This window comes from Oryx dammah, unplaced genomic scaffold, assembly GCF_014754425.2.
Source record: "Oryx dammah isolate SB20612 unplaced genomic scaffold, SCBI_Odam_1.1 HiC_scaffold_13, whole genome shotgun sequence".
NCBI lineage: Eukaryota > Metazoa > Chordata > Mammalia > Artiodactyla > Bovidae > Oryx > Oryx dammah.
The window spans coordinates 49,607,670-49,630,275 of NW_024070197.1; the positions used below are offsets into that span (position 1 = coordinate 49,607,670).

Genomic DNA, 22,606 nt, shown 5'->3' on the forward strand with positions numbered 1-22,606 from the left:
ATCTGGGCTATACGGATAATCGGATGAAGGATAAAGACGCTAATTAACTTGTTCAAGGTTTCACAGGTGGTAAGAGCTGAGCAGGGTTTTAAATCCAGAAAGCCTGATTCAAGAGTTTGTGCTCTGGGGAGCAGTATGGTTCAGTTCAGCAACCTGGCTGAGTCTTTTTTCCCGTTAGAGAAGACAGCTTTTGGCATCACAAGAATTCTCCCAGACTGATAACAAGTACACTTTGAATGCATATAAAAATAATATTTATTAACTTAAGATTGTACCATATATGGATTTATTCAAACCAAGAGATTTACACAAAAACTTAAGTAAAATCTTTAGACTCCATTCAGCCTGAATTTCATATTATGGATAGGGCAGACGACTGTCTTTAGACGACTGTCTTTTGCTTAAAACAAAACAAAAAAGCAAAATGGCTTCAATTACATTTTGCAGAGTGCAGACCTGTGGGGAGCCAAGGCTGAGTCAACCAGGCACTGTGGTTGATCTAATGAATTTGCTGCCCATTATCAGAGCCATCCTGCTGAGCCCCAAGGCTGGCTTCTTTGCTGTTAAGAATAGGATCTTTGTTTTAAAAGTTTACACAAATTTCCAAAGTCCTCACATTTTCCTTGAGGTGGCAGGTGCACTGCTGGTTTGCAGTACAAGTTAGTCTGGAAGCTGAAATCACTGTGTTGCAGCCTTCTGTGCTCTGGCAGCATTTTCCAAAATGTTCCTTTTCCATTCTTCATAATCTTGTGTCAGATCTTCATCTTTTTGCGGTTTATGTATGGTCTCTACTACATTCTCTATTTCTACAAGAGAAAAAAATTTTTTTTAATGTTTCAAAATCCTGATGTTATAAATGAGTAAGAAAGAAGTGAGCTTATTTACTTTAAAATGTCTATCTTAATTAAGGTAACAGGGAATAAGATACTAAAATGAAAAATGGAAACAGAAGTTAACGCATCAGTTTTTCACTCTCCCTTATACTCCAAACACTTCAAGACTTCTTGATGATAGTTAACATTTATCAAGCCTTGAACCAAGCATTTTAATTGTATGATCTCATTCAGTCTTCACCACAATTCTATGAAATAGGTGCTAACATTAATCATATTTTATAGATTAGGAAATTGAGGTTCACAGAAATTGTCACTTTCCTAAAACTACACAGCCAGTAGGTGATAAAGCAGGATTTGAACCTAAATAGTTTGTCTTCAGATGTATTCTTTTCTTCTATTTTTTTTAATTTAAATATTAAGAAAAAACTTTTTACAGTGTTGATTTCTGCCATACAATGCAAACCAGTCATAATTATACATACATTCCCTCCCTTCCCTAGCCTCCCGCCCCTCCCCCACCCTACCCCTCCAGGCCATCACAGAACACCAGCCTGGGCTTCCTGGGCTACACAGCAACTTCTTTCCAGCTATCCGTCTTACACCTGATAGTGTATACATGTTATGTTACTTTCTCCATTCGTCCTACTCTCTCCCTCCCTGACTATGTCCTCTACATCTGTGTCTCCAATCCTTCCCTGCAAGGCTCATCAATCATATTTCTAGATTCTGTATATATGCTTTAAAATGACATCACCAACTCGATGGACTGGAGTCTGAGTAAGCGCCAGGAGTTGGTGATGGACAGGGAAGCCTGGCATGCTGCAGTCCGTGAGGTTGCAAGGAGTCAGATATGACTGAGTGACTGAACTGATACTGTATTGTTTTTCTCTGACTCAGTTCACTCTGTATAACAGGCTCTAGGTTCATCCAGCTCACAAGTGACTCAAATGTGTACTTTTTCATGGCTGAGTAATATTCCATTGCATGTATATATGTGTGTGTGTGTATATATATATACACACACACCACATCTTTATTCATCTGTTGATGGACATCTAAGTTGCTTCCATGTCCTAGCTATTGTAAACAATGCTCCTATCAACACTTGGGTATATATGCCTCGTTCAATTATGGTTTTCTCAGAGGAGTATATGCCCAATAGTGGGGCTGCTGGGTCATATGGTAGATTTATTCATGGCTTTTTAAGGAATCACCATACTATTCTCCATAATGGCTGTATCAGTTTATAGCCCCACCAACAGTGCAGAAGGATTCCCTTTTCTCCACACCCACGCTACCATTTATTGTCTGTAGATTTTTTGATGATGGCCATTCTGACTAGCAAGAGGTGATACCTCATTGAAGTTTTGATTCCCTGGTGGCTCAGATGGTAAAGAATCTGCCTACAATGTGGGAGACCCGGCTTCATCCCTGGGTTGGGAAGATCCCCTGGAGGAGGAAATGGCAGCTCACTTCAGTGCTCTTACCTGGAGAATCCCATGGACAGAGGAGACTGGTGGGCTACAGTCCAGGGGGTCAAACAGAGTTGGACACAACTGAGCAACTAACACTTTCTTTCTTCTAATAATTAGTGATATTGAGCATCTTTTCATGTGTTTATTGGCCCATCAGATATATTCTTAATTACACAGTACTTGTGTAAACTACTGCTTGGAGAACTGGTATTATCAATGATTAACTGACAGGATTTAGCTAAAATCTGACTCTGTTTTTAAATGAAGTATAGTTGATTTACAATGTTGTGATAGTTTCTGGTGTACAATGAAGTGATTCAGTTACACACACACACACACACACACATATATATATACACTTTTCCATATTCTTTTCCATTATGGCTTATCACAGGACACTGAATATAGTTCCCTGCTATACCTGCTATACATTAGGACCTTGTTGTTTATCCATCCTTTATATATAGTTTGCATCTGATAGTCACAAACTCCCAATCCAACCCTCTCCTGCACCCCTTTCCCCTTGGCAACCACAAGTCTGTTCTCTGTAAGTCGGTCTGTTTCATAAATAAATTTGTTTGTGTCATATTTTAGATTCCATCTATAAGGGATATATCATTGGTATTTGTCTGACTTATTTTGTTTAGTATGATAATGTCTAGGTCCATCCATCTTGCTACAAATGTAGAATCTGACTCTTGTTAAGGCAAGCTGCTACAGCAGCAAAGGGCTATTCACTGCATTAAATCCATTGTACACTAATCCTGTTGTACAAATTTCAATTTTCGTCTAGTATTAACATGCCTCACCCTTTGCTGAAGGTTCAGTCACTGTCTTCTTTTTCTTCTGTGGTGGAGTAGCTGAATCTCTAGGTTCTCCTTTAGGGGGAAAAAAAAAACTATATATATATATATATATATATATCATCTGAGTTCATTTTTCTCCAATTTTTAATTTCAGTTTTGGGGTATATTTTGGATCAGAAATAAAAATTAGATATCGCGAATGACCAAATACTAGGAGAAGGAGAAGGGGAATTATCTTGCTATCTTTTCTTTGGCTTTTCTTGTCAGATTTCGAAAGGGAGAATCTACTCTCTGGGCATGAATTTACAGAATTACAGCATTTATTGTTGTTTTTAGTTATTAAGCTAAATAATCAGCTATTACGCTATTTATTTGAAAACAAACAGTAATTTTGCTACTGAAAATAAACAGTAATTTTCTTACTAAAAATTGATCTCATCTATAGTAAATAGAAAGGAGCTAGTCTGCAAGTTTGACGCTTACTCCTTGGGAGAAAAGTTATGACCGACCTAGACAGCATATTGAAAAGCAGAGACATTACTTTGCCAACAAAGGTCCGGCTAGTCAAGGCTATGGTTTTTCCAGTGGTCATGTATGGATGTGAGAGTTGGACTGTGAAGAAAGCTGAGTGATGAAGAATTGATGCTTTTGAACTGTGGTGTTGGAGAAGACTCCTGAGAGTCCCTTGGACTGCAAGGAGATCCAACCAGTCCATTCTGAAGGAGATCAGCCCTGGGTGTTCTTTGGAACGAATGATGCTAAAGCTGAAACTCCAGTACTTTGGCCACCTCATGCGAAGAGCTGACTCATTGGAAAAGACTCTGATGTTGGGAGGGATTGGGGGCAGGAGGAGAAGGGGACGACAGAGGATGAGATGGCTGGATGGCATCACTGACTCAATGGATGTGAGTTTGAGTGAACTCCGGGAGTTGGTGATGGACAGGGAGGCCTGGCATGCTGCGATTCATGGGGTCACAAAGAGTTGGACACGACTGAGCAACTGAACTGAACTGAGAGTAAATAGAAAGGAGCTAGTTTGCAGGTTTGAAAATATTTAACTTTTACCAGCAGGTTTACATTTTCAAGTGACACGTTCCTGAAACATGGAATGAATTACTCACTGTCGATCTGCTGCCCAATCTTTTCTAACTGTCTACAGAGTCGATCAAATATGGCCTTTTTTACTCCAGATGTGGCTGCCATTTTATTTCTGTCCACCTTTAGCTTTAGAATCCTACAAAAGAATTTGATAAATTGCTGTTCTTAAGATCAGTACTGTTATCTTTTTTGGCCAACCAGTTATCAACTTATTTCCTTTCCACTCAGGCTTTATGAAGAGCTCCCATCTGTTTAATTTTCCCTTTACTTCACACATATATCATTAGCTAAAAATCATGTAAACTTACCTTTTAAAGCTATTTATTTAGTTATTCATTGTACTGCGAGAATTAAAATATACACGTTATCTGTTATGTACCAAACAGGACACACGAAAGACATCTACTGTAGCGCTACATGCCTTATAGAATTCTTTCTGGTAAATCTCAGATATTAACTAATTTGCTGAGTGTCAATTACAGCATGTTAAAATATTTAATTCACTTTAACACAAGATGCTTATATTTATGCTACTACAGGAATATAAACCACTCTCACCTCCAAAAACTTCCTCCCTAATAACAATTCACAACAACCACTAATGAAAAATACAAAGTGAGCTTATTTCAGATAACAGACCTATTTGAATCTTTTTTTGCTCAGTGAAACTGGTTTCAAAAGTAAATCTGTCCATATTGTTTTCTATAATAGCCATGTTCCTTCCATATAGTTGTATTGAATTAAAGGGCATTTTCTATTAAGGCCAATTAATCACTAATAGTAGCTAATGGAGCCAAACACATCAAAATTAGTGGTTAGGTAGTAAAAAACCTATTGTCTAACAGCCAACTAATTTTGTTTTCTGAGGAGTTTTCTAGCAAGATAAAACAAGACAACTTTAGAGGAAGATAGCAATTACCAATATTTCCAGGGTAACATTTCAGTCAGCATACATATAGATAACCCCAAAGATTCAAATTAAGAATTTATTATTGAACTGTTTTATAAATTACTTGAAAAAGAGTTGTAATCAACACTTCAAAAATGTGACTGGAAAATCACAACTAAATGCTATTTTAATGACAGATTTCATGATTTAAAAAAGGCAGACTCTGAAATCAGATTACCCAGCTTATATATTGGCAAGTAGCTTTTGGGCAACACTAATTCCTAGCTGTCAGATCTGTTGTGGGATAAACTGAGACTCGGGTCACTTGGCCACTATTGTTACTTAGGAAAATATGCTTTGAGTTGAAATCAACTAAATTAGAAGTATTCTTTGGGAATGGGAAATTTATTTATAAATTATAGACTTTCCTAAACAGTAAAAGGAACACTTACTTGCAAGCTGAAAGCAGGGCAGCAGTGGTGAAAAGCAGCCTGGATAAGTCAAGATCCACCTGCTGTGTTTGTGGAAGACTGGACTCATAGCTGAGTAAAAGCAGTGTTCAGAGTTATTTGTTAGAAAATATTGTTTCAAAGGGACTGAAAATGCAAATACAACTCATAAATGTGTCACGTTAAATGTAAAAGAAATACATTCTGTCACTTCAGCACGTTAATTATTTTTTAAACTGAAAATTACCAGGACATTGGATACTTTCACTTTACGTATCAGTAATGAGTTTTAATTATATGCCTCATACCTTTGCAGGATCTCTGAAGCCAAGTTCACTGCTTCTGTGCAGCTAAACTGTACTGCTAGGTCTCTTATTCCAATATTTGAGTTCAGGCCCAATAAACACTCAAAAGATTTAAGACAACTCTGATACATCTTCTTGTTCAAGCCAGAAAGTTTAATTAAGTAAGCCTTTGAAAGGAAAAAAAATGAATCATAAAAATCATAAGTGCTCTATATTAGTACCTTTAACACTTGTTTAATAAGTGAACTTTCCAAAATTAATTATTTCTGTGGCAAGTCACTCTACCTAAAGGTTTAGCTTCATTTACTCAAAATCAGTAACCATGTCAGGCAAGTTAACTACTGCCTGCAATAAGCTCATACCTATAGAAAGGCAGTCATGTGACATGTGTGTGCAGATAATTTAAAATACAACATAGTGCTACCAATGCCGAGCTGTGAACTAAAAGATGCTTGTGTGTGTGTGCGCGTGTGTGCACGCTCAGTTGTGTCTGACTCTTTGAGGTCCCATGGACTGTAGCCAGGCCCATGGACTGCCAGGTTCCTCTGCCCATGTAATTTTCCAGGCAAGAATACTGGACTAGGGTGCCATTTTCTACTCCAGGGAATCTTTCCAACCCAGGGAGAGAACCTGTGTCTCTTGTGTGTCCTGCACTGGCAGGTGGATTCTTTACCACTAGTGCCACGTGGGAAGTCCATGAATTAAAAAACATAGAAGATGTATATATGGTTACTTATTTTAAGAAAGGTGCCAATTTGTAATCCATTGGAAAAACGAAGGAGGGAAGTAGTAGGAGTGGCGTGGGGAGGGTAAGTGTGTGCAAAAGGGACAGGAGACGGAGACTGGGAGAGAAACAGGAGGGACAACGACTGAGGGACACTGACTCTGCCTGGGGAAGAAAAGCTTAATAAAGTGACAGCAAAGTGAGGTCATTTTAAGACAAACAGGAGCTTGCTAGAAGAGCATCCCAGGTTTAAAAAAAAAAAAAAAAAGCCAGTGCATTTACAAAGTCAGTCCTTAAGGTGCATGGTCTGTTAAGTGAATACTGTAGCTTGAGGTTAGCAGGGGTCAAGAGAGGCTGGAGAGTTTGACGGTAATGGGGAGCCAACCCACTGGAAGCCAATGGTGTTTACAATGCCACCATTTTATCAGAGTAGCATATATGTGTGATAGGCACTGTGTTAAGAGTGCTACACATAGTACATTGTGTTTCTTCCTTACAATTATCCAGTGAAATCAGTTCAGTTCAGTCGCTCAGTCGTGTCCAACTCTTTGCGACCCCATGAATCGCAGCACACCAGGCCTCCCTGTCCATCACCAACTCCTGGAGTTCACTCAGATTCACATCCATCGAGTCGGTGATGCCATCCAGCCATCTCATCCTCTGTTGTCCCCTTTTCCTCCTGCCCCCAATCCCTCCCAACATCAGAGTCTTTTCCAATGAGTCAACTCTTTGCATGAGGTGGCCAAAGTACTGGAGTTTCAGCTTTAGCATCATTCCTTCCAAAGAACACCCAGGGCTGATCTCCTTCAGAATGGACTGGTTGGATCTCCTTGCAGTCCAAGGGACTCTCAAGAGTCTTCTCCAAATGGATACCTCTTATCCTACTTGATAGATGAGGAAACAAGAGACTCACAGAACTAGTAACTGGTGGTGCTGAGATCTGGTCTCAACATGTGAGTCTTGCCATAGCTTGGCTCTCAATCACTGTGACATTGGAAGAAAAATAATACAACGGTTTTAAAGTATGTGATTTAGGAGGATGATGCTAGTGGCAGTTTGATAGATGCCTTTGTATAAGGAAAGAAGTGCTCAGGGAAAGTACTTAGTAAAGAGTAAAGAGATCGTTGCAAAAAAGTTTTTTTCTCCAACTTGACCCAATGGTTCTAAACTTCATCTAGAGTAACATATTCTAGATGAAAATTCTAAAACAGAGTTGTAACAGGGGCTAGTACAACCAGAGATTAAAACATATGATTAAACTTCAGTGTCACACCAGATTATTCAGACATTCAGTGGGACCTACTTACCCTGTCCAAGGGGCACTTCATGCAGGAAGCTGCAAGGTCCAGGCACATGACTGCATTGCTGGTTTCTGTGGTTCGTGCAGACAGGCCAGCACACTTCACATGGGACAGTCGCAAGTACTCCTCCGCTTTCCTGAGCAACACATTCACTAAAACTCTTTCTTTTTCAGAAGTTTGCCCAATATTTTGGTAAGCAATGAATTCAGCCTGGTGGACTTCATTCTGACCCTAACTCTTATGCACGTTTATTTGGGGCTGGGAATGAAACTCACATCCTTTGAGAGAGGACAGGGTTCTACACGAGAGAACAAACCCCCTGACTCCAAACATCACTGTGCTCCAATCCTTTCAGGAAGAATTAAGTTCCTGAAATCCTTCAAAAAAGGCCAACCCTTCTTTCAGCCTTCCATTACTGGAACAAGCATGAACTATGGCAGACAGAGGCAGGCAGGTGAAACCAGGGTTCCTTCTTCCTTTAAATCAGTAGTTCCCAAACTTTATTGTCTATGACAGTCACCTTGGAGCGTGTGGAAACAAGCGCCAAGTTTCTGATCGGTAGACCTAGAGTGGGGCCCAAGAATGTGCATTTCTACCAAGTGACAAGAAAATATTGATGCTGCTGGTCCAGGGACTACACTTTGAGAACCACTGTTCTAAATGATTAAGAGTGCAGAAGGCCATACTTCCTGTCTTTTAAGAAGTGCTCCTTCCCTTCCCTCAACTAATCCACAGCCCAGGCACCCGGCCTAGCCCTGCCCTCCAGAGTTAAGTCCTGCACTCCACAGTTTAAAGTATTTAGAAATACTTTATTTCTAACCCTGGATCTTGCAAAGGCCCTTCCCATCTCCGGGCTTTTGGACAGTTTGCTGTGCCAGCTTGGGCCCTCTTCCCACATCTCCCCGTGGCTGGCAGCTTCTATCAACCGAGTCTCAGCGCAAACAGCAACCCCTCCGAGACTTTCTGGGAAGTTCTTTTGTTTGTTTGTTTAAATTAAAAGCAGGCACAGGCCGCGGCTCCGCACACCAATCCTATTTCATTTCCTGCATGCCGTGGCCACCAGACACTGCCCTCCTTGGGTTCTGTATCCCGTCTGCCTCTGCCGTAAACGCACTCTCAGTTAAGTTTCAGGGAAACGACCCAAGTTCTCCGCCTCTCTCCCTTTCCCACCACCGTGCATCTCACAATGCTAGCTGGCCCCCGGCCACCTCACAGAGCCTATTGCCGGTAGGATTTTCTTAATGTAGAGTCTAAATCCTGCCTTTGCGCGGGAAAAGCATGGGGCCCCATTTGAGAAGGGCGCAGGGCTACTGGGGCGTGCGCAGCCGGACTCACCTCAGCACCTCCGGCTCGGCGATGCCCAGGCGCGGGGCTAAACGCCTGACCAGACCAGACTCCATGGCGCGGACTAGGACGACACCGACAGCTGAGACCAGACGAAACCCGCGCACAGCTGCTGCGCTAGCCAGTTAAGGCTGGGCCGCCCCCCTTCGCTGCACCTGGATTGGTTGGAACTAGAAGTTACGACTGCCCCGCAAACCAATCCTGGCCATCCTTCTGCGCGTGCGCGCTGCGAATACACACGTCAAGGCAAAAAGTGAATGTGCCGGGGTGGCTCCCACTCATTCCATTCCTCGCTTCTGGAGAGACTCTAATATTGCCTTTCTCTCCGGCTGCCCCTTCCTGCCGCCTAGAGCTTCCCCGGTACTCCGCACTGCCCCGCCCTCTCACACACTGTGGAGAGATTGGCTGGCGCCTAGGTCTGTCAGTCCACCGTGAAGTGACAGGGACCAATAAATACGCGGGAGTTGGGGGACCAATCGAGGAGCCGTCTGCTGGGTCCGAAGGCGGAGCTAGAGGGGGCGGGGCTTGGAGGGGCCGCAGAGTCACCTGACCACGGGAGGCTCCGCGCGGGGTGGGTGCTTCAAGCTGCAGGCTTAGGGGAGTCGCCATGGTGAGTGCTGAGGGGCGGCTGGCCCCGGGCTGACCCTTTTCCTAGCCACTGCTCGCTCCTACCGTTTGGAACCGTGCAGGCGGAGTCGGGGCCCAGCAGCCGGGTCGGGGCTAATACCAGCCGGGCTTGGCCTACGGGTTGGGGGACAGGCCGGGGGAAGGCCGCAGGCGGGCCGATCCGTGATCGGGGGCGCGGCGGCGCCTGGCCATGGCCGTTGCTCTTTGATGGGGTGTATTCGCTCCCTAGCTCTGAGAGTCAGTAAGGGCTTGCGAGCCCTCTGAGTGGAGTTGGCCACTGCCCCGCCTTGAGGGGATCTCTAGTGCTGGGTCTGGGCGTCTGGCTAGAACGGGGGCGTGCGGAGGGCCTGAGGCTCAGAGGTGGCGTTGGGACCCGCCCAAAGGCTGCTCCCTTGCTGACGGTTCCACCTTTGTGCCTGGTAGTGCTTTCGTGTCCCTTTCTTGTGCAAGAAATACCTTCTGGAGGGTCCTTAAGAGTGTCCGGGCCTTTTTTAGCCTCATAGGCCTCTTTGATTGCAGTGTGTGTCAGAGAATTCTAGGGACTGGCTTAGGTGAATTTCCTGGAAGGACTCATACTATCTGATATCCATTAATTCTGAGAGACAAAAAAGAGACTGCTTGTTTCCTTTAATATTTGTTCATTGGGCGCCCTGGCTCTTTTACTGACTTCCCCATTGATAAAATCCAGGTCTTTTACTTACTGGAAGTAGGCATTCTCCTTAGCGCCTCTCCATGCTGGCAGCAAATCGTGGTGTAGCTGTTGGCTGGTGAACTTGAACTTCCTCAAAATGTGAATCCTTGTGTCTAGTTTCCACAAAGGCAAGTTGTCACTTGCATTTTATTAGCGTTTGACATAGCCTGTACTGTATAAATAATATTTTTGCATGTTGGTGTACAGTATGTCAGTTTTAGTTATCTCACTATTCAGTTTGTGTAGACAGGCTTCTCAAAACCTGTAAGCCTGGAAACAGGCTTCACTTTAAATGCGCTAATGCCAAAAAGCAAAATGTTTGACATATATTGCTTTCATATAAGATGATTCTGTACGAGGTGATTCTGCTTATTTCTCTGAATTCTTATTTGGGAATTGATATAAGAATGGTGCAAAAATTAAACTAGCATTTGTCTGTTTCTCAACATTTATGGATTGACATTTATAGTGTTCGTAATATAAAAGCACCTACTTGAGGATCTCTTATATATCCCCATTCTGTGCTTGAGGAACCAGTTTGGAACTGTGAAGGAGACACCCTGTACTGTCCTCACGACTTTTACTGGGAAAGAAAACTTGAGTAGTAGTCTTGTCACAACCAGTGTCTCTGTGACTTGGGCAAATCACTCATTCTTCTTTGAGTCTCCTTTTTGCATCTGAAAACAAATGTTCTCTTTTTGGCCCTTCCCAATCCTAAAATCTAGGATTCAGTTCAATTTATCATGCATCTTGTGTGTCTTTTATGTCATGCACTGTGCTGGACACTGAAAACATAGCCCATGCTTTCAAAGAACTGAAGAGTCCAGCAGAAGACATGCTATGGAACTGAATGTAGAACAGTCTGAGCACTGAGGACAGTCTGTCAGTTCAGTGCTGTGGGGCCATGAAAGGAGAGAAGGTTCTGGGGAGTATGGGAAAGATTACAGGAAGTAACATGTGAACTGAGATTCTGAGGACAGTGAGTAGGAATTTTCTAGGTGGAGAAGAATGTGTATTGCTAGTAGGTAAAGCTGGGGGAAGTAAATGGTCATGGTGTGTGCCATCATAGGATTCCTGGGGAAATTTATTGGTAAATGCAATTGGAGGTGCTGGCATTAAAATATGTTTGGATGTTCCCATCCCTTCATTGTGCTTAGTTCTCCCTACTTCAGTTGCTATTTTGTGTCTTACCGTCATTTTAAAAATAGTGTTTTCATTAACATAATGAAATTCTGTATCTTTGTGAGATGTGTTATTTTCATTTGGTAGTTGATTAACATTGCTTTGTTTGATTACATCTATCTTGAAAACATCTATATGAGTGGAGAGATCGACAAGTCTCTAGGATGGTTGTAGATAATTGCTGGTATCTATGGGGAATATAATAATGATGGGAACACTTAGGTGGATTGCTTATTACTAAGTGCTAAGCAGTTTTCAAGCTTTATCGGTGTCATTTCACTTTATTACTCATAACAATGATACAAGTATTTCTATTATCCTTGTTTGCTGCAAGAGGAAATGAAAGCACATTGTTTGAATGGGAACTAGTTTTATAAGTGATATGTTCATAGTGACCTTTGTTTTCTCTGCACCTTTTAACTGTAGAGTTGTGAGGGCTATTTGGCTTGAATGTGTGGGCTAAAAGGGGCCTAATCACAAATGTTAATTTGATCTTGACTCTAGTGTTTCCATTTTTCTCTGATATATATAACTGCTATGTACAGAGTCATTTGTAAATGACTTTTATGAGTGAGGGGTCATTGGTTACCTAATTTGTGTATAGTGAAATCATGTTCATGTTAAACTGACTTGCTCAGTCCCATACTTGGCAGGAAGGGCATCTAGATGTTCCTTTAGAATAGCCAGCTGCATTGTCTTACAAGTAATATGTAAAAGTACATTTCTTTATTGTAGCTTTATCTTTTTATTTTCTACATTTTGTATATATACTTTTCATTTTAAACCCAGTTGGTACAAAATAGAAAAATTTTGCTAATTGGTTTATAGATTACTGAGTCTAGTCAATTCTATACAAATATTTGAATTGTTTGTAATCTGTTTATAGAGCTTCCCAGATGGCTCAGTGATAAAGAATCCACCTGCCAATGCAGGAGACACAATGCAGAACCTGTGTTTGGGTTCGCTCCCTGGGTTGGGAAGATCCCCTGGAGAAGGAAATGGCAACCCACTCCAGTATTCTTGCCTGGAGAATCCCATGGACAGAGGAGCCAGAGGGACTACAGTCCATGGGATGGCAAAGAACTGGACATGATTTAGAGACTGAGCATGAACCCAGCCTTTTTATAACCATGCTTTTTATTTGCCATATAATTATACACAGTAGCCAAAATGTAGTACTATACCCAAATATCCATCAGCAGATGAATGGATAAACAAAATGGTATATACACACAATGGAATATTATTTAACCTCAAAAAGAAGGAAATTTTGGATCTCCCTGGTGATCTAGTGGTTAAGAATGTGGTTAAGAATTGGCCTGCCAGTGCAGGGGACACAGGTTCAATTCCTGCTCTGGGAAGATTGCCACATCTTCCACATGTCCCTGGGCGGCTAAGCCGGGAGCCCTAGAACCGGTAGTCTTCAATAAGAGAGAAGCACCACAAGTAGAGTAGCCCCCGTTTGCGACAACTAGAGAAAGCCCACTGAAAGCAATGAAGACCAAGGGCAGCCATAAATAAATTAATTAAAGTTTTAAAAAATGACATTTTGACATATGCTACAACATGGATGAACCTTGAAGATATTATGCCAATAAACCAGACACGAAAGAATGAATATTGTATAATTCCCCTTTTATGAGGTCCTAGAGAAGTCAAGCACTTAGACAAAGAAAGAGGTAGTTGCCAGGGCAGGAATGTGGGGATGGGAAGTTACTGTTTATTGCTCACAGAGTTTCCTTTTGGAAAGGTGGAAAAGCTCTGGAGATGGATGGATGGTGGCAGTGGCTGTACAACAGTGTGAACGTACTTAATGCTGCCGAACTGCACTCTTAAAAATGGTTAAAATGGCAAATTTTATATTGTGTATATTTTACCACAATAAAAATTTTATAACATACACGTTTCTAATGTATATGTTTTATCACAAAAATTTCTGCTTATCTCAAAGCTGGCCTTCTGAACCTAGTGAAATCTGTTGATTGTAATAATCGTTAAATCTATTGCATCCAGAGATAAGGAGCCAAAAAACCCAAACTGTTGCTTGGTCTCAGAGAACTAGCCCATGATGAATAGTGAATTTCATTAAGTCAGAATCCTTAAATGCACACGCTCCTTTTCAGCATTTTACACCATTAGTTCTGTTGTGTGAGTTAGTGTTCAGTATAAAAGATGTTGAACTTTTTCTTTGATATTTATTTATGCTTATGAAGAAGTATGCCCTAGGGAAACTCAGTTTCAAAACATTTTTACCACCCAAAAAGGAAACCCTGTACTCATTAAGCAGTTACTCATCCACTCTCCCTCCTGATAACCACCAGTCTGCTTTCTGTTTCTATGGATGATTTTCCTATTCTGGATGCAGATATACCTCATTTTATTGTGCTTTGCTTTACTGGATTTTTTTTCCCCAAAAATTGAAAATTTGTGGCAGTCCTGCATCTAGCAAGTCTTTTTGGTGCCATTTTTCTAACAGCATTTGCTCACTTTGTGCTTTTGTGTCACATTTTGGTAATTCTCACAGTATTTCATACTTTTTCATTATCATGTTTGTTATGATGATCAGTTGTGATTGTTTTGAGGTGACACAAACTGTACTTACGTAAGTCTGCAAACTAATTGATAAGTGTGTGTATTCTCACTGCCCCCTGACCAGCTCTTCTCCATTAGTCTCCCTTTTCTTGAGCCTCCCAGTTCCCCGAGGTACAACAGTATCTTGAAATTAAGCCAATTAATTGCCCTACAGTAGTCTCTTAAGTCGGAGAAGGCGATGGCACCCCACTCCAGTACTCTTGCCTGGAAAATCCCATGGACGGAGGATCCTGGTAGGCTGCAGTCCATGGGGTCTCGAAGAGTCGGATATGACTGAGCGACTTCACTTTCACTTTTCACTTTCCTGCATTGGAGAAGTAAATGGCAACCCACTCCAGTGTTCCTGCCTGGAGAATCCCAGGGACTGGGGAGCCTGGTGGGCTGCCGTCTATGGGGTCGCACAGAGTCGGACACAACTGAAGCGACTTAGCAGCAGAAGCAGCAGTCCCTGAAGTGTTCAAATGAAAGGAAGAGTTGAAAGAGTTCAAGTGAAATCAAAAGCTAGAAATGATTAAGCTCAGTGAGGAAGACATGTCAAAAGCTTAGCCTCTTGTACCAAACAGTTAGCCAAGTTGTAAATGTAAAGGAAAAGTTACTAAAGGGAATTAAAAGTGCTACTCCAGTGAACACATGAACGAAAGGAAGGTGAAACTGCCTTATGGTTGATGTGGAGAAAGTTTTAGTGCTCTGGGTAGATGATCAAACCAGCCATCACATTTCCTTTAGCCAAAGCCTAATTCAGAGCAAGGCCCTCTCCAGTTCCCTGAAGGCTAAGAGAGGTAAGAAAGCTGCATAAGAGAAGTTTGAAGTTAGCAGAAGTTGGTTCGTAAGGTATATGTAAGGAAGCCATCTTCATGCCATAAGAATGCAAGGTGAAGCTGCAAATGCCGATGTAGATGCTGTAACAAGTTACCTAGCAGATCTGGATAAGATAATTAGTAACGGTGGCTGTGCTAAACAAGGATTTTCCTTGTAGACAAAACAGCCTTCTATCGGAAGACAATACCATGTAGGACTTTCACAGGAGAGAAGTCAATATCAGGCTTCAGGAACAGGCTGACTTGTTAGGGACTAGTGCAGCTGATGACTTTAAGTTGAAGCCAGTATTCATTTACTATTCTTAAAATCCTAGGGTCCTTATGAAGTATGGGCCTGTGCCCATAAATGGAAAAGCAGAGCCTGGATGACAGCACATCTGTTTACAACATCGTTTACTGAATGTTTTAAGCTCACTGTTGAGACCTGTTGCTCAGAAAAGAAAGGATTGCTTTCAAAATATTGATAATCATTGATTCCGTACCTAACACCCAAGAGTTCTGATGGAGACATACAGTGAAATGATTATTGTTTTCCTGCTAGCTAACGCAACATCCATTCTGTAGCCCACAGATCAGGAGTTATTTTTAATTTCAAGTCTTATTATTTAAGAAATACATCTCAGGGATTTCTCTGGTGGTCCAGTGGCTAAGACTCGGCGTTCCCAGTGAGGGGGCCCAGTTCCATCCCTGGTCAGGGAACTAAATCTCACATGCCACAACTAAAAGTTCACATTGCCACAGCTAAAGATCCCGCGCGCTGCAACAGAGATAAAAGATCCCACATGCCGCAACTAAAACCCAGTGCAGCCAAATAAAAAGACTTCAGAAGGCTGTAGCTACCGCAGATGATAATTCCTTTGATGGATCTAGGCAAATTGAAAACCTTCTGGAAAGGATTCACCATTCTAAAAGCTATTAAGAACGTTTGTGATTCAAGGGAAGAGGTCAAAAAATCAACATACACAGGAGTTTGGAAGAAGTGGATTCCAATCCTCATGATGACGTTGGTTGGTTGAAGACTTCAGTGGAGGAAGTAACTGAAGATGTGGAGGAAGTAACTGAAGATGTGGTGGAAATAACAAGAGAACTAGAATCAGAAGTGGAGCCTAAAGATATGACTGAATTGCCAAATCTCCTGATCTAACTTTAACAGATGAAGAGTTGCTTTGTATGAATGAATAAAGAAAGTGGTTTCTTGAAATGAACTCCACCCCAGTGAAGATGTTGTGAAGACTGTTGAAAATGGCAGCACAGGATTCAGAATATTACGTAAACTTAGTGAATACAGCAGGGCAATTTGAGGGGCTTCCCAGGTGGCACAGTGGTAAAGAATCCACCTGTCAGTGTAGGAGATGCAAGAGAGGCAGGTTTGATCCCTGGGTTGGAAAGATGCCCTGGAGGAGGAAATGGCAACCCACTCCAATATTCTTGCCTGGAGAATCCCATGGACAGAGGAGCCCGACAGGCTACAGTCCAACGAGTTGGACATGACTGAGCTGAGCACACAGGGTTTGAGAGAACTGACTCCAATTTGGAAAGTTCTCTTTGGAAGGAATGATGCTAAAGCTGAAACTCCAGTACTTTGGCCACCTCATGCGAAGAGTTGACTCATTGGAAAAGACTGATGCTGGGAGGGATTGGGGGCAGGAGGAGAAGGGGACGACAGAGGATGAGATGGCTGGATGGCATCACTGACTCGATGGACATGGGTTTGGGTGAACTCTGAGAATTGGTGATGGACAGGGGGGCCTGGCGTGCTGTGATTCATGGGGTCACAAACAGTCGGACACAACTGAGTGACTGAACTGAACTGAACCATGGGTAAAATGGTATCAGACTATCACATGCTACAGAGAAATCAATTGTGAAAGAGCGAGCCAGTCCATGAGGCAGACTTTATTATTGTCTTATTTTAAGAAATTGCCACAGCCTCCATGACCTTCAGCAGCCATCAACATCAAAGTGAGACCCCGCACCAGCAAAAATTTGCTGAAGGCTCAGATGATGGTTAGCAGTTTTTAGCAATAAATTATGTTTAAATTAAGGCATATATATTATTTACTTATAATGATGTTGCAGACTTAATAGACTACAGTACAGTGTAAACATATGAAACTGAAAAATTTATGTGACTCAGTTTATTGCAATATTGCTTTTCTGCTGTGGTCTGGACCTGAACGTGCAGCATCTCTGAGCTATGCCTTAATTTCATATCAGTGGAGTCACACAATGTGTGGTCTTCCATGTCTGATTCCTTTTACTTAAATAACCTTTTTGTAGTTCACATAGCATCTATCAATACTTCACTCCTTACGATTGAGTAATATTCCTTATATGTATATAACATAATTTGTTTATCCATTCATCTGTTGATTCTTTAGTTGCTTTTTATTAAAAACATAATCTAAAATCAGCTTACTTATTCAGACAGTGAACATTTATGAAGCATCCGTTATGTGTCTGGCAATGTGTTGGGTTCCAAGGATGTAAAAATAGCCATCATTTATAGTTATAATGTGCTGCGGGCTGTAGCAGAGGTGTAAACAGTGTTTATTCAACATAAGGGATGGAGTGGTTAATTCTGTTCACAGGTAGATCTAATTCATTTTGCAAGCAAATTTTTCTGATGGCAAAAAGAAGACTGTACAGATATATTTTGTCCATTATAACTGTAGCTGTCTGTATTTGAAATGGTACGGTAGATCCTTGAGGGAGTGTACTCTTCATGGTGTTCTACTACAAGTCACCGTCAACAGTTTTAGCTATTTTATTTCTAAGCTGTTTAGTCCCTCATTATATATTTCCTAAGCGGATAAGTGTTCTCGTAAACTAGTTCCTTGGTCTTCCTAAGAATAGACTAAGATGCAGATGAAAGGTAGTTTAGAAAAAAAGGAAGCTTTCAGAGATTTTGGTTAGACTACTTCACCACCACAGATTGGTTATGTTCTAGGTGGATTTAGAGTGTATTAGCAGAACATAGGCTCTGGAGAAGGCAGTGGCACCCCACTCCAGTGCTCTTGCCTGGAAAATCCCATGGACAGAGGAGCCTGGTGGGCTGCAGCCCATGGGGTCACTAGGAGTTGGACATGACTAAGTGACTTCACTTTCACTTTTCACTTTCATGCATTGGAGAAGGAAATGGCAACCCACTCCAGTGTTCTTGCCTGGAGAATCCCAGGGATGGGGGAACCTGGTGGGCTGCTGTCTATGGGGCTGCACAGAGTCGGACACGACTGAAGTGACTTAGCAGCAGCAGCAGAGCATAGGCAGCCACAAACCACCACCTTCTATTTCTTTGAAGACAACCTACTACAGGAATGTTGAGTCAGTTTCTGAGAAGAAATTCTCTGTATTTGTTAGTTTTCTCCTTCAGCAGTCTTAGGCTATTAACTTCAGTAACGGCACAGCTTTCTGTTTAGTTGTCAGAAATTGATAAATGAGTCTGAGATGTAGAACTGGAATGAACCTTATGTGAAAGCTTTGTAAATGTAAACTATGGCTGGACCTATAAAAATAACAGATTTGCTTAACAAGAGTTCTAATGACACATTAATGGGAGATTAAAAAAAAATTTTTTTTTAGCCTACAACACAGCAGTCACCGCAGGATGAGCAGGAAAAACTCCTGGATGAAGCCATACAGGCTGTGAAGGTCCAGTCATTCCAGATGAAGAGATGCCTGGTAAGAATGACAGTGTGAGAGGCACAGTTGTAATCTGCGTGTTCCTGGGAATGTTAGGCTGTGTTTTCTAAAGCCTGTAGCACTACTGCTCTGGTAAACCTAATATTCAGCCTCAGCTTCCTCAGGTGCTGTGTGGAGCAATTTCAGTAGATAGCCCTGTTGAAATATTTATTTACCTTTATATTTGTGGTTTGAAATTGTCTGTCTTCCCTACCAGAATCTAAGCTCCAAGGGGATGGGAGACCCTGCCTTCTACTGTATTATCTCCATACCCTATCTGACCTGAATTACTGGCCTCATCAGTTCTATACCTCAAACCTGAGGAGTACTTGACATATAATAGTTGCTTAATAAATACTGGTTTTAAATGCTTTCAATTTGGATTGTTCAGCCTTTTCCCTCTATCTTGAAGGCTTTTATTTCTGTCCTGAACAGATACATTTTTTTGCAAGAACTACCTTAAAAACTATACTTAATTATCATATTCTGAAAGAGTAGATTATCTGTGTAGAAACTATAGATTCTCTGGATAAAATTTAAAAAATGGAACCAAACTGGCTGGTACTTAAATTACAAGTTGCTGTATTCATGATGATGATGATAATATCTTGCCTTTGTAAAGTGTCGTAGAGTTCCTAAAGCTTAGTAATAATATGCTCTTTTAACCAGTTGTTTCTATTGTATTGTTTTTCTTGCAAACCAGTTTGTAAAAACAGAACTCTTGGAGTGGAGAAAATGGGTGGTATGGAGCTTGCTATTGCTCGCTTCTGTCTCTTTCTGTGTATGAACAGTGTTCCTGTATCTGAAGGAGTTGTCTATGTTTCTGTCTTAAGTGGGTATATGGACATTGTGAGGAGAAAGCATACTTAAAGAGTAGTCATTCCAGACATCTCTGAAGAGTGTTAACCTCTGACCCAGCCATTGTCAAAATAGTAACTTTCTTTCAAAAGAATCAGTATGCCAGTTTTCTTGCTTACAGGTGAAAGATAAATTAATGGAGCTATAGTTTCATAGTTGCCAGGATTGTGAAGATTTGAGTTATTGCCAGGAAGCTTGTGGTCCTAGATAAATGAGATTTGCAAAGCTTTGCAGCCTGGTGAGGAATTACGTTATCTTACTCTTTTTAGTAAAGTGAAGGCAAGGTGAAATTAAACTTGATTTTTATGTGATTAAAATAATTTAGGTGCTCTGTACTTTTAGAACTGTGTAATAGATCCTTGATTAAAGTTTGTATAGCCAAGTTAAATGTTGATTTAAATTAAGCATTCTCACCAATGCTCTTGGTTTTTCTGTAGGACAAAAACAAGCTTATGGATGCTCTGAAACATGCTTCTAATATGCTTGGTGAACTGCGGACTTCTATGTTATCACCAAAGAGCTACTATGAACTTTGTATCTTTTGAATGTTGAAGAACATTTTGATCATACTATTTTCTTGATAAGGCTTATTTTGCTTCTTCCCTAGGCTTTTTGGAAGTTATATTATTTCTCATTGTCTTAATCAAATAGTACTTCTCCCTGCAAATATGCTGAGAAGAGTATCAGAAACCCCTTTTTTGTGCTTACACTTCTTTATGTGGCTTGTTATATCTCAATTTTCAGACTACTCATGAAGGGTATTGAAAGTATTAAGCAAATGGTTTTTTAATGATAAGATTTTGTCAAGCTGGACTCTGAAATGTAAGGGACATCAATGATTTGCCATTTCAAAACCCTGAAGTAGTTTCACAGGCAATCTTATTTTTATTGCTTTGCTTTACCAGACATCTTTAAAAACCCTTAAAGTCAGGAAAGCCCAGAATTTAAACATGCTTTCTTACATGACTAACATTTAGGAAATTTGCCCAATATAGGAGTTCCCTGGTGGTTTAGTGGTTAGAATTCTGGGCTTTCACTGCCATGGCCCAGTTTCAATCCCTAGCTGAGGAGTTAAGATCCCACAAGCTGTGGGGCATGCCCCCCCGCCCCCAATAAATAAAGAAAAAACTAAGAAATTTGCCCAGTTTAATGAGTCCACAAGTTGTAGCGTCAACATTCTTAGGTTGACTTAGCTTTAAATCCTTAATGATAATTAAAAGATATGGCTATTTCTGATGAACTGCACTACTTGGAAGTTTACCTGACAGATGAATTTGCTAAAGGAAGAAAAGTGGCAGATCTCTATGAACTTGTACAGTATGCCGGAAACATCATCCCAAGGCTGTAAGTTACCAAGATCCTGCCGGCTTTTCCATCTGCATTTCCCACGTGTGTTGCTGCTGCTAAGTCGCTTCAGTCGTGTCTGACTCTGTGCGACCCCGTAGACGGCAGCCCACCAGGCTCCCCCGTCCCTGGGATTCTCCAGGCAAGGACACTGGAGTGGGTTGCCATTTCCTTATTAAGATTCTGCCGGCTTTTATATCTGCATTTCACACTTTGTGTTACATCCTTTAATCAGCGGGCTTAAGGTTATTTAATTTCTTAACGAATAGAGGTGAACATTTTGATAGTGATTTTTTAAGGCTGTGAAGTATAAATAACTATTTATTATAGATTATTGAGGAACTTTGAAAATAGAAAAAAAATGGACGTATTCTAATTTCTTGACTACTAGAAAAGTTTATATCATGACAGTTATGAATCCTAATGTGTTTAAAGGTGATATTATAAATAAATGGAAGGGGGTCAGTAAGCAGTTATATTTTAAATTAGATGATATTTTCTTTATTGCATAGGAGAAAACCTGCTTCCTGTCTTATTTCATATTTGTATATATTGTGTTTGAATATAGTCAAATTCTTAAGTATTTTATTTCTAATCAAATGTTGCCTCATTCTTCTAGTTATCTGTTGATCACAGTTGGAGTTGTATATGTCAAGTCATTTCCTCAGTCCAGGAAAGATATTTTGAAAGATTTGGTAGAAATGTGCCGTGGTGTGCAGCATCCCTTGAGAGGTCTATTTCTTCGAAATTATCTACTTCAGTGTACCAGAAACATCTTACCTGATGAAGGGGAGCCAACAGAGTAAGTGGTTTTCTTTCTTGATTTAGGTGTAGTTTTTTTATTGTTGTTGTTGTAAAACATATAAAAAGTATAGAAAAGTATGTAGAAGAAAATAAATACCAGTAATTCTCCTACCCAGAGTCAGCCACTGGTAGCATTTTGTGTATAGATTTCCTTTGAGACACAGTATATGTGATGTGATATAAAATGTACTCTTATAAAAATTATGTGTAGATTATTAGAACCTGCTTTTTTAATTTAGCATAATTGAGAGCATTTTTCCATTCCATCAGATACTCTTTGAAAATACGACTTTTTAAATGAGTTACAGTTTGAAAATTGTATTTGTGATAAAATAACGAAGTATGTTTAACTTTTTTTATGAGCTAGCCAGTTTTCATATTGTTTCTTGAATGTCTTATCAGTTTTTGTAATTTAGGAACTTCTAGTTACCCCAGCGGAGAAGGCAATGGCACCCCACTCCAGTACTCTTGCCTGGAAAATCCCATGGATGGAGGAGCCTGGTGGGCTGCAGTCCATGGGGTCACAAAGAGTCGGACACGACTGAGTGACTTCACTTTCACTTTTCACTTTCATGTATTGGAGAAGGAAATGGCAACCCACTCCAGTGTTCTTGCCTGGAGAATCCCAGGGACAGGGGAGCCTGGTGGGCTGCCGTTTCTGGGGTTGCACAGAGTTGGACACAACTGAAGCGACTTAGCAGCAGCAGCAGCGGGTACCCCAGTGTACAAGTGATTTTAATTGTCTGTGCACACAAATAAGATATTAACTCCAAAACAGGGCG

General features: G+C 41.0%; 2 protein-coding genes across 3 annotated transcripts in view; one reads left to right on the forward strand and one right to left on the reverse strand.

Moving 5' to 3' along the window:
* Positions 1 to 237: 237 nt before the first annotated feature.
* ORC6 (origin recognition complex subunit 6) lies at positions 238 to 9,678 on the reverse strand. 2 transcript variants are annotated; one of them, XM_040253611.1, is made up of 7 exons: positions 9,219 to 9,678; positions 7,890 to 8,019; positions 5,862 to 6,025; positions 5,557 to 5,646; positions 4,239 to 4,351; positions 3,121 to 3,189; positions 238 to 806 (listed from the first exon to the last, which is right to left on the reverse strand). In XM_040253611.1, the coding sequence occupies exons 1-7, from the start codon at positions 9,281 to 9,283 to the stop codon at positions 679 to 681; spliced, it is 759 nt and encodes a 252-aa protein (XP_040109545.1). In that variant the 5' UTR covers positions 9,284 to 9,678; the 3' UTR covers positions 238 to 678. The 2 variants fall into 2 exon arrangements, with proteins under 2 accessions (XP_040109545.1, XP_040109546.1); XM_040253612.1 differs by having other exon boundaries at positions 7,890 to 8,035; positions 9,219 to 9,328.
* Positions 9,679 to 9,738: 60 nt separating this feature from the next.
* The window catches only part of VPS35 (VPS35 retromer complex component), a 29,342-nt gene continuing 16,474 nt past the window's right edge, over positions 9,739 to 22,606 (forward strand). Inside the window, exons 1-5 of the mRNA XM_040253614.1 lie at positions 9,739 to 9,837; positions 18,720 to 18,818; positions 20,114 to 20,210; positions 20,897 to 21,020; positions 21,640 to 21,822. Coding sequence (XP_040109548.1) covers positions 9,835 to 9,837; positions 18,720 to 18,818; positions 20,114 to 20,210; positions 20,897 to 21,020; positions 21,640 to 21,822 — 506 coding nt within the window. The 5' untranslated portion in view covers positions 9,739 to 9,834. The remainder of the gene's footprint in view (positions 9,838 to 18,719; positions 18,819 to 20,113; positions 20,211 to 20,896; positions 21,021 to 21,639; positions 21,823 to 22,606) is intronic.

Excerpts from the sequence above, each read along its gene's own strand:
- ORC6 (XM_040253611.1), bottom strand. The coding sequence starts at position 9,283 with ATGGAGTCTGGTCTGGTCAGGCGTTTAGCCCCGCGCCTGGGCATCGCC. Across the intron at positions 5,647-5,861 it reads GCTTCAGAGATCCTGCAAAG|CTATGAGTCCAGTCTTCCAC; the intron begins GTATGAGGCATA and ends GCTTTTACTCAG. Across the intron at positions 4,352-5,556 it reads GCCCTGCTTTCAGCTTGCAA|GATTCTAAAGCTAAAGGTGG; the intron begins GTAAGTGTTCCT and ends ATTCTTTTGTAG.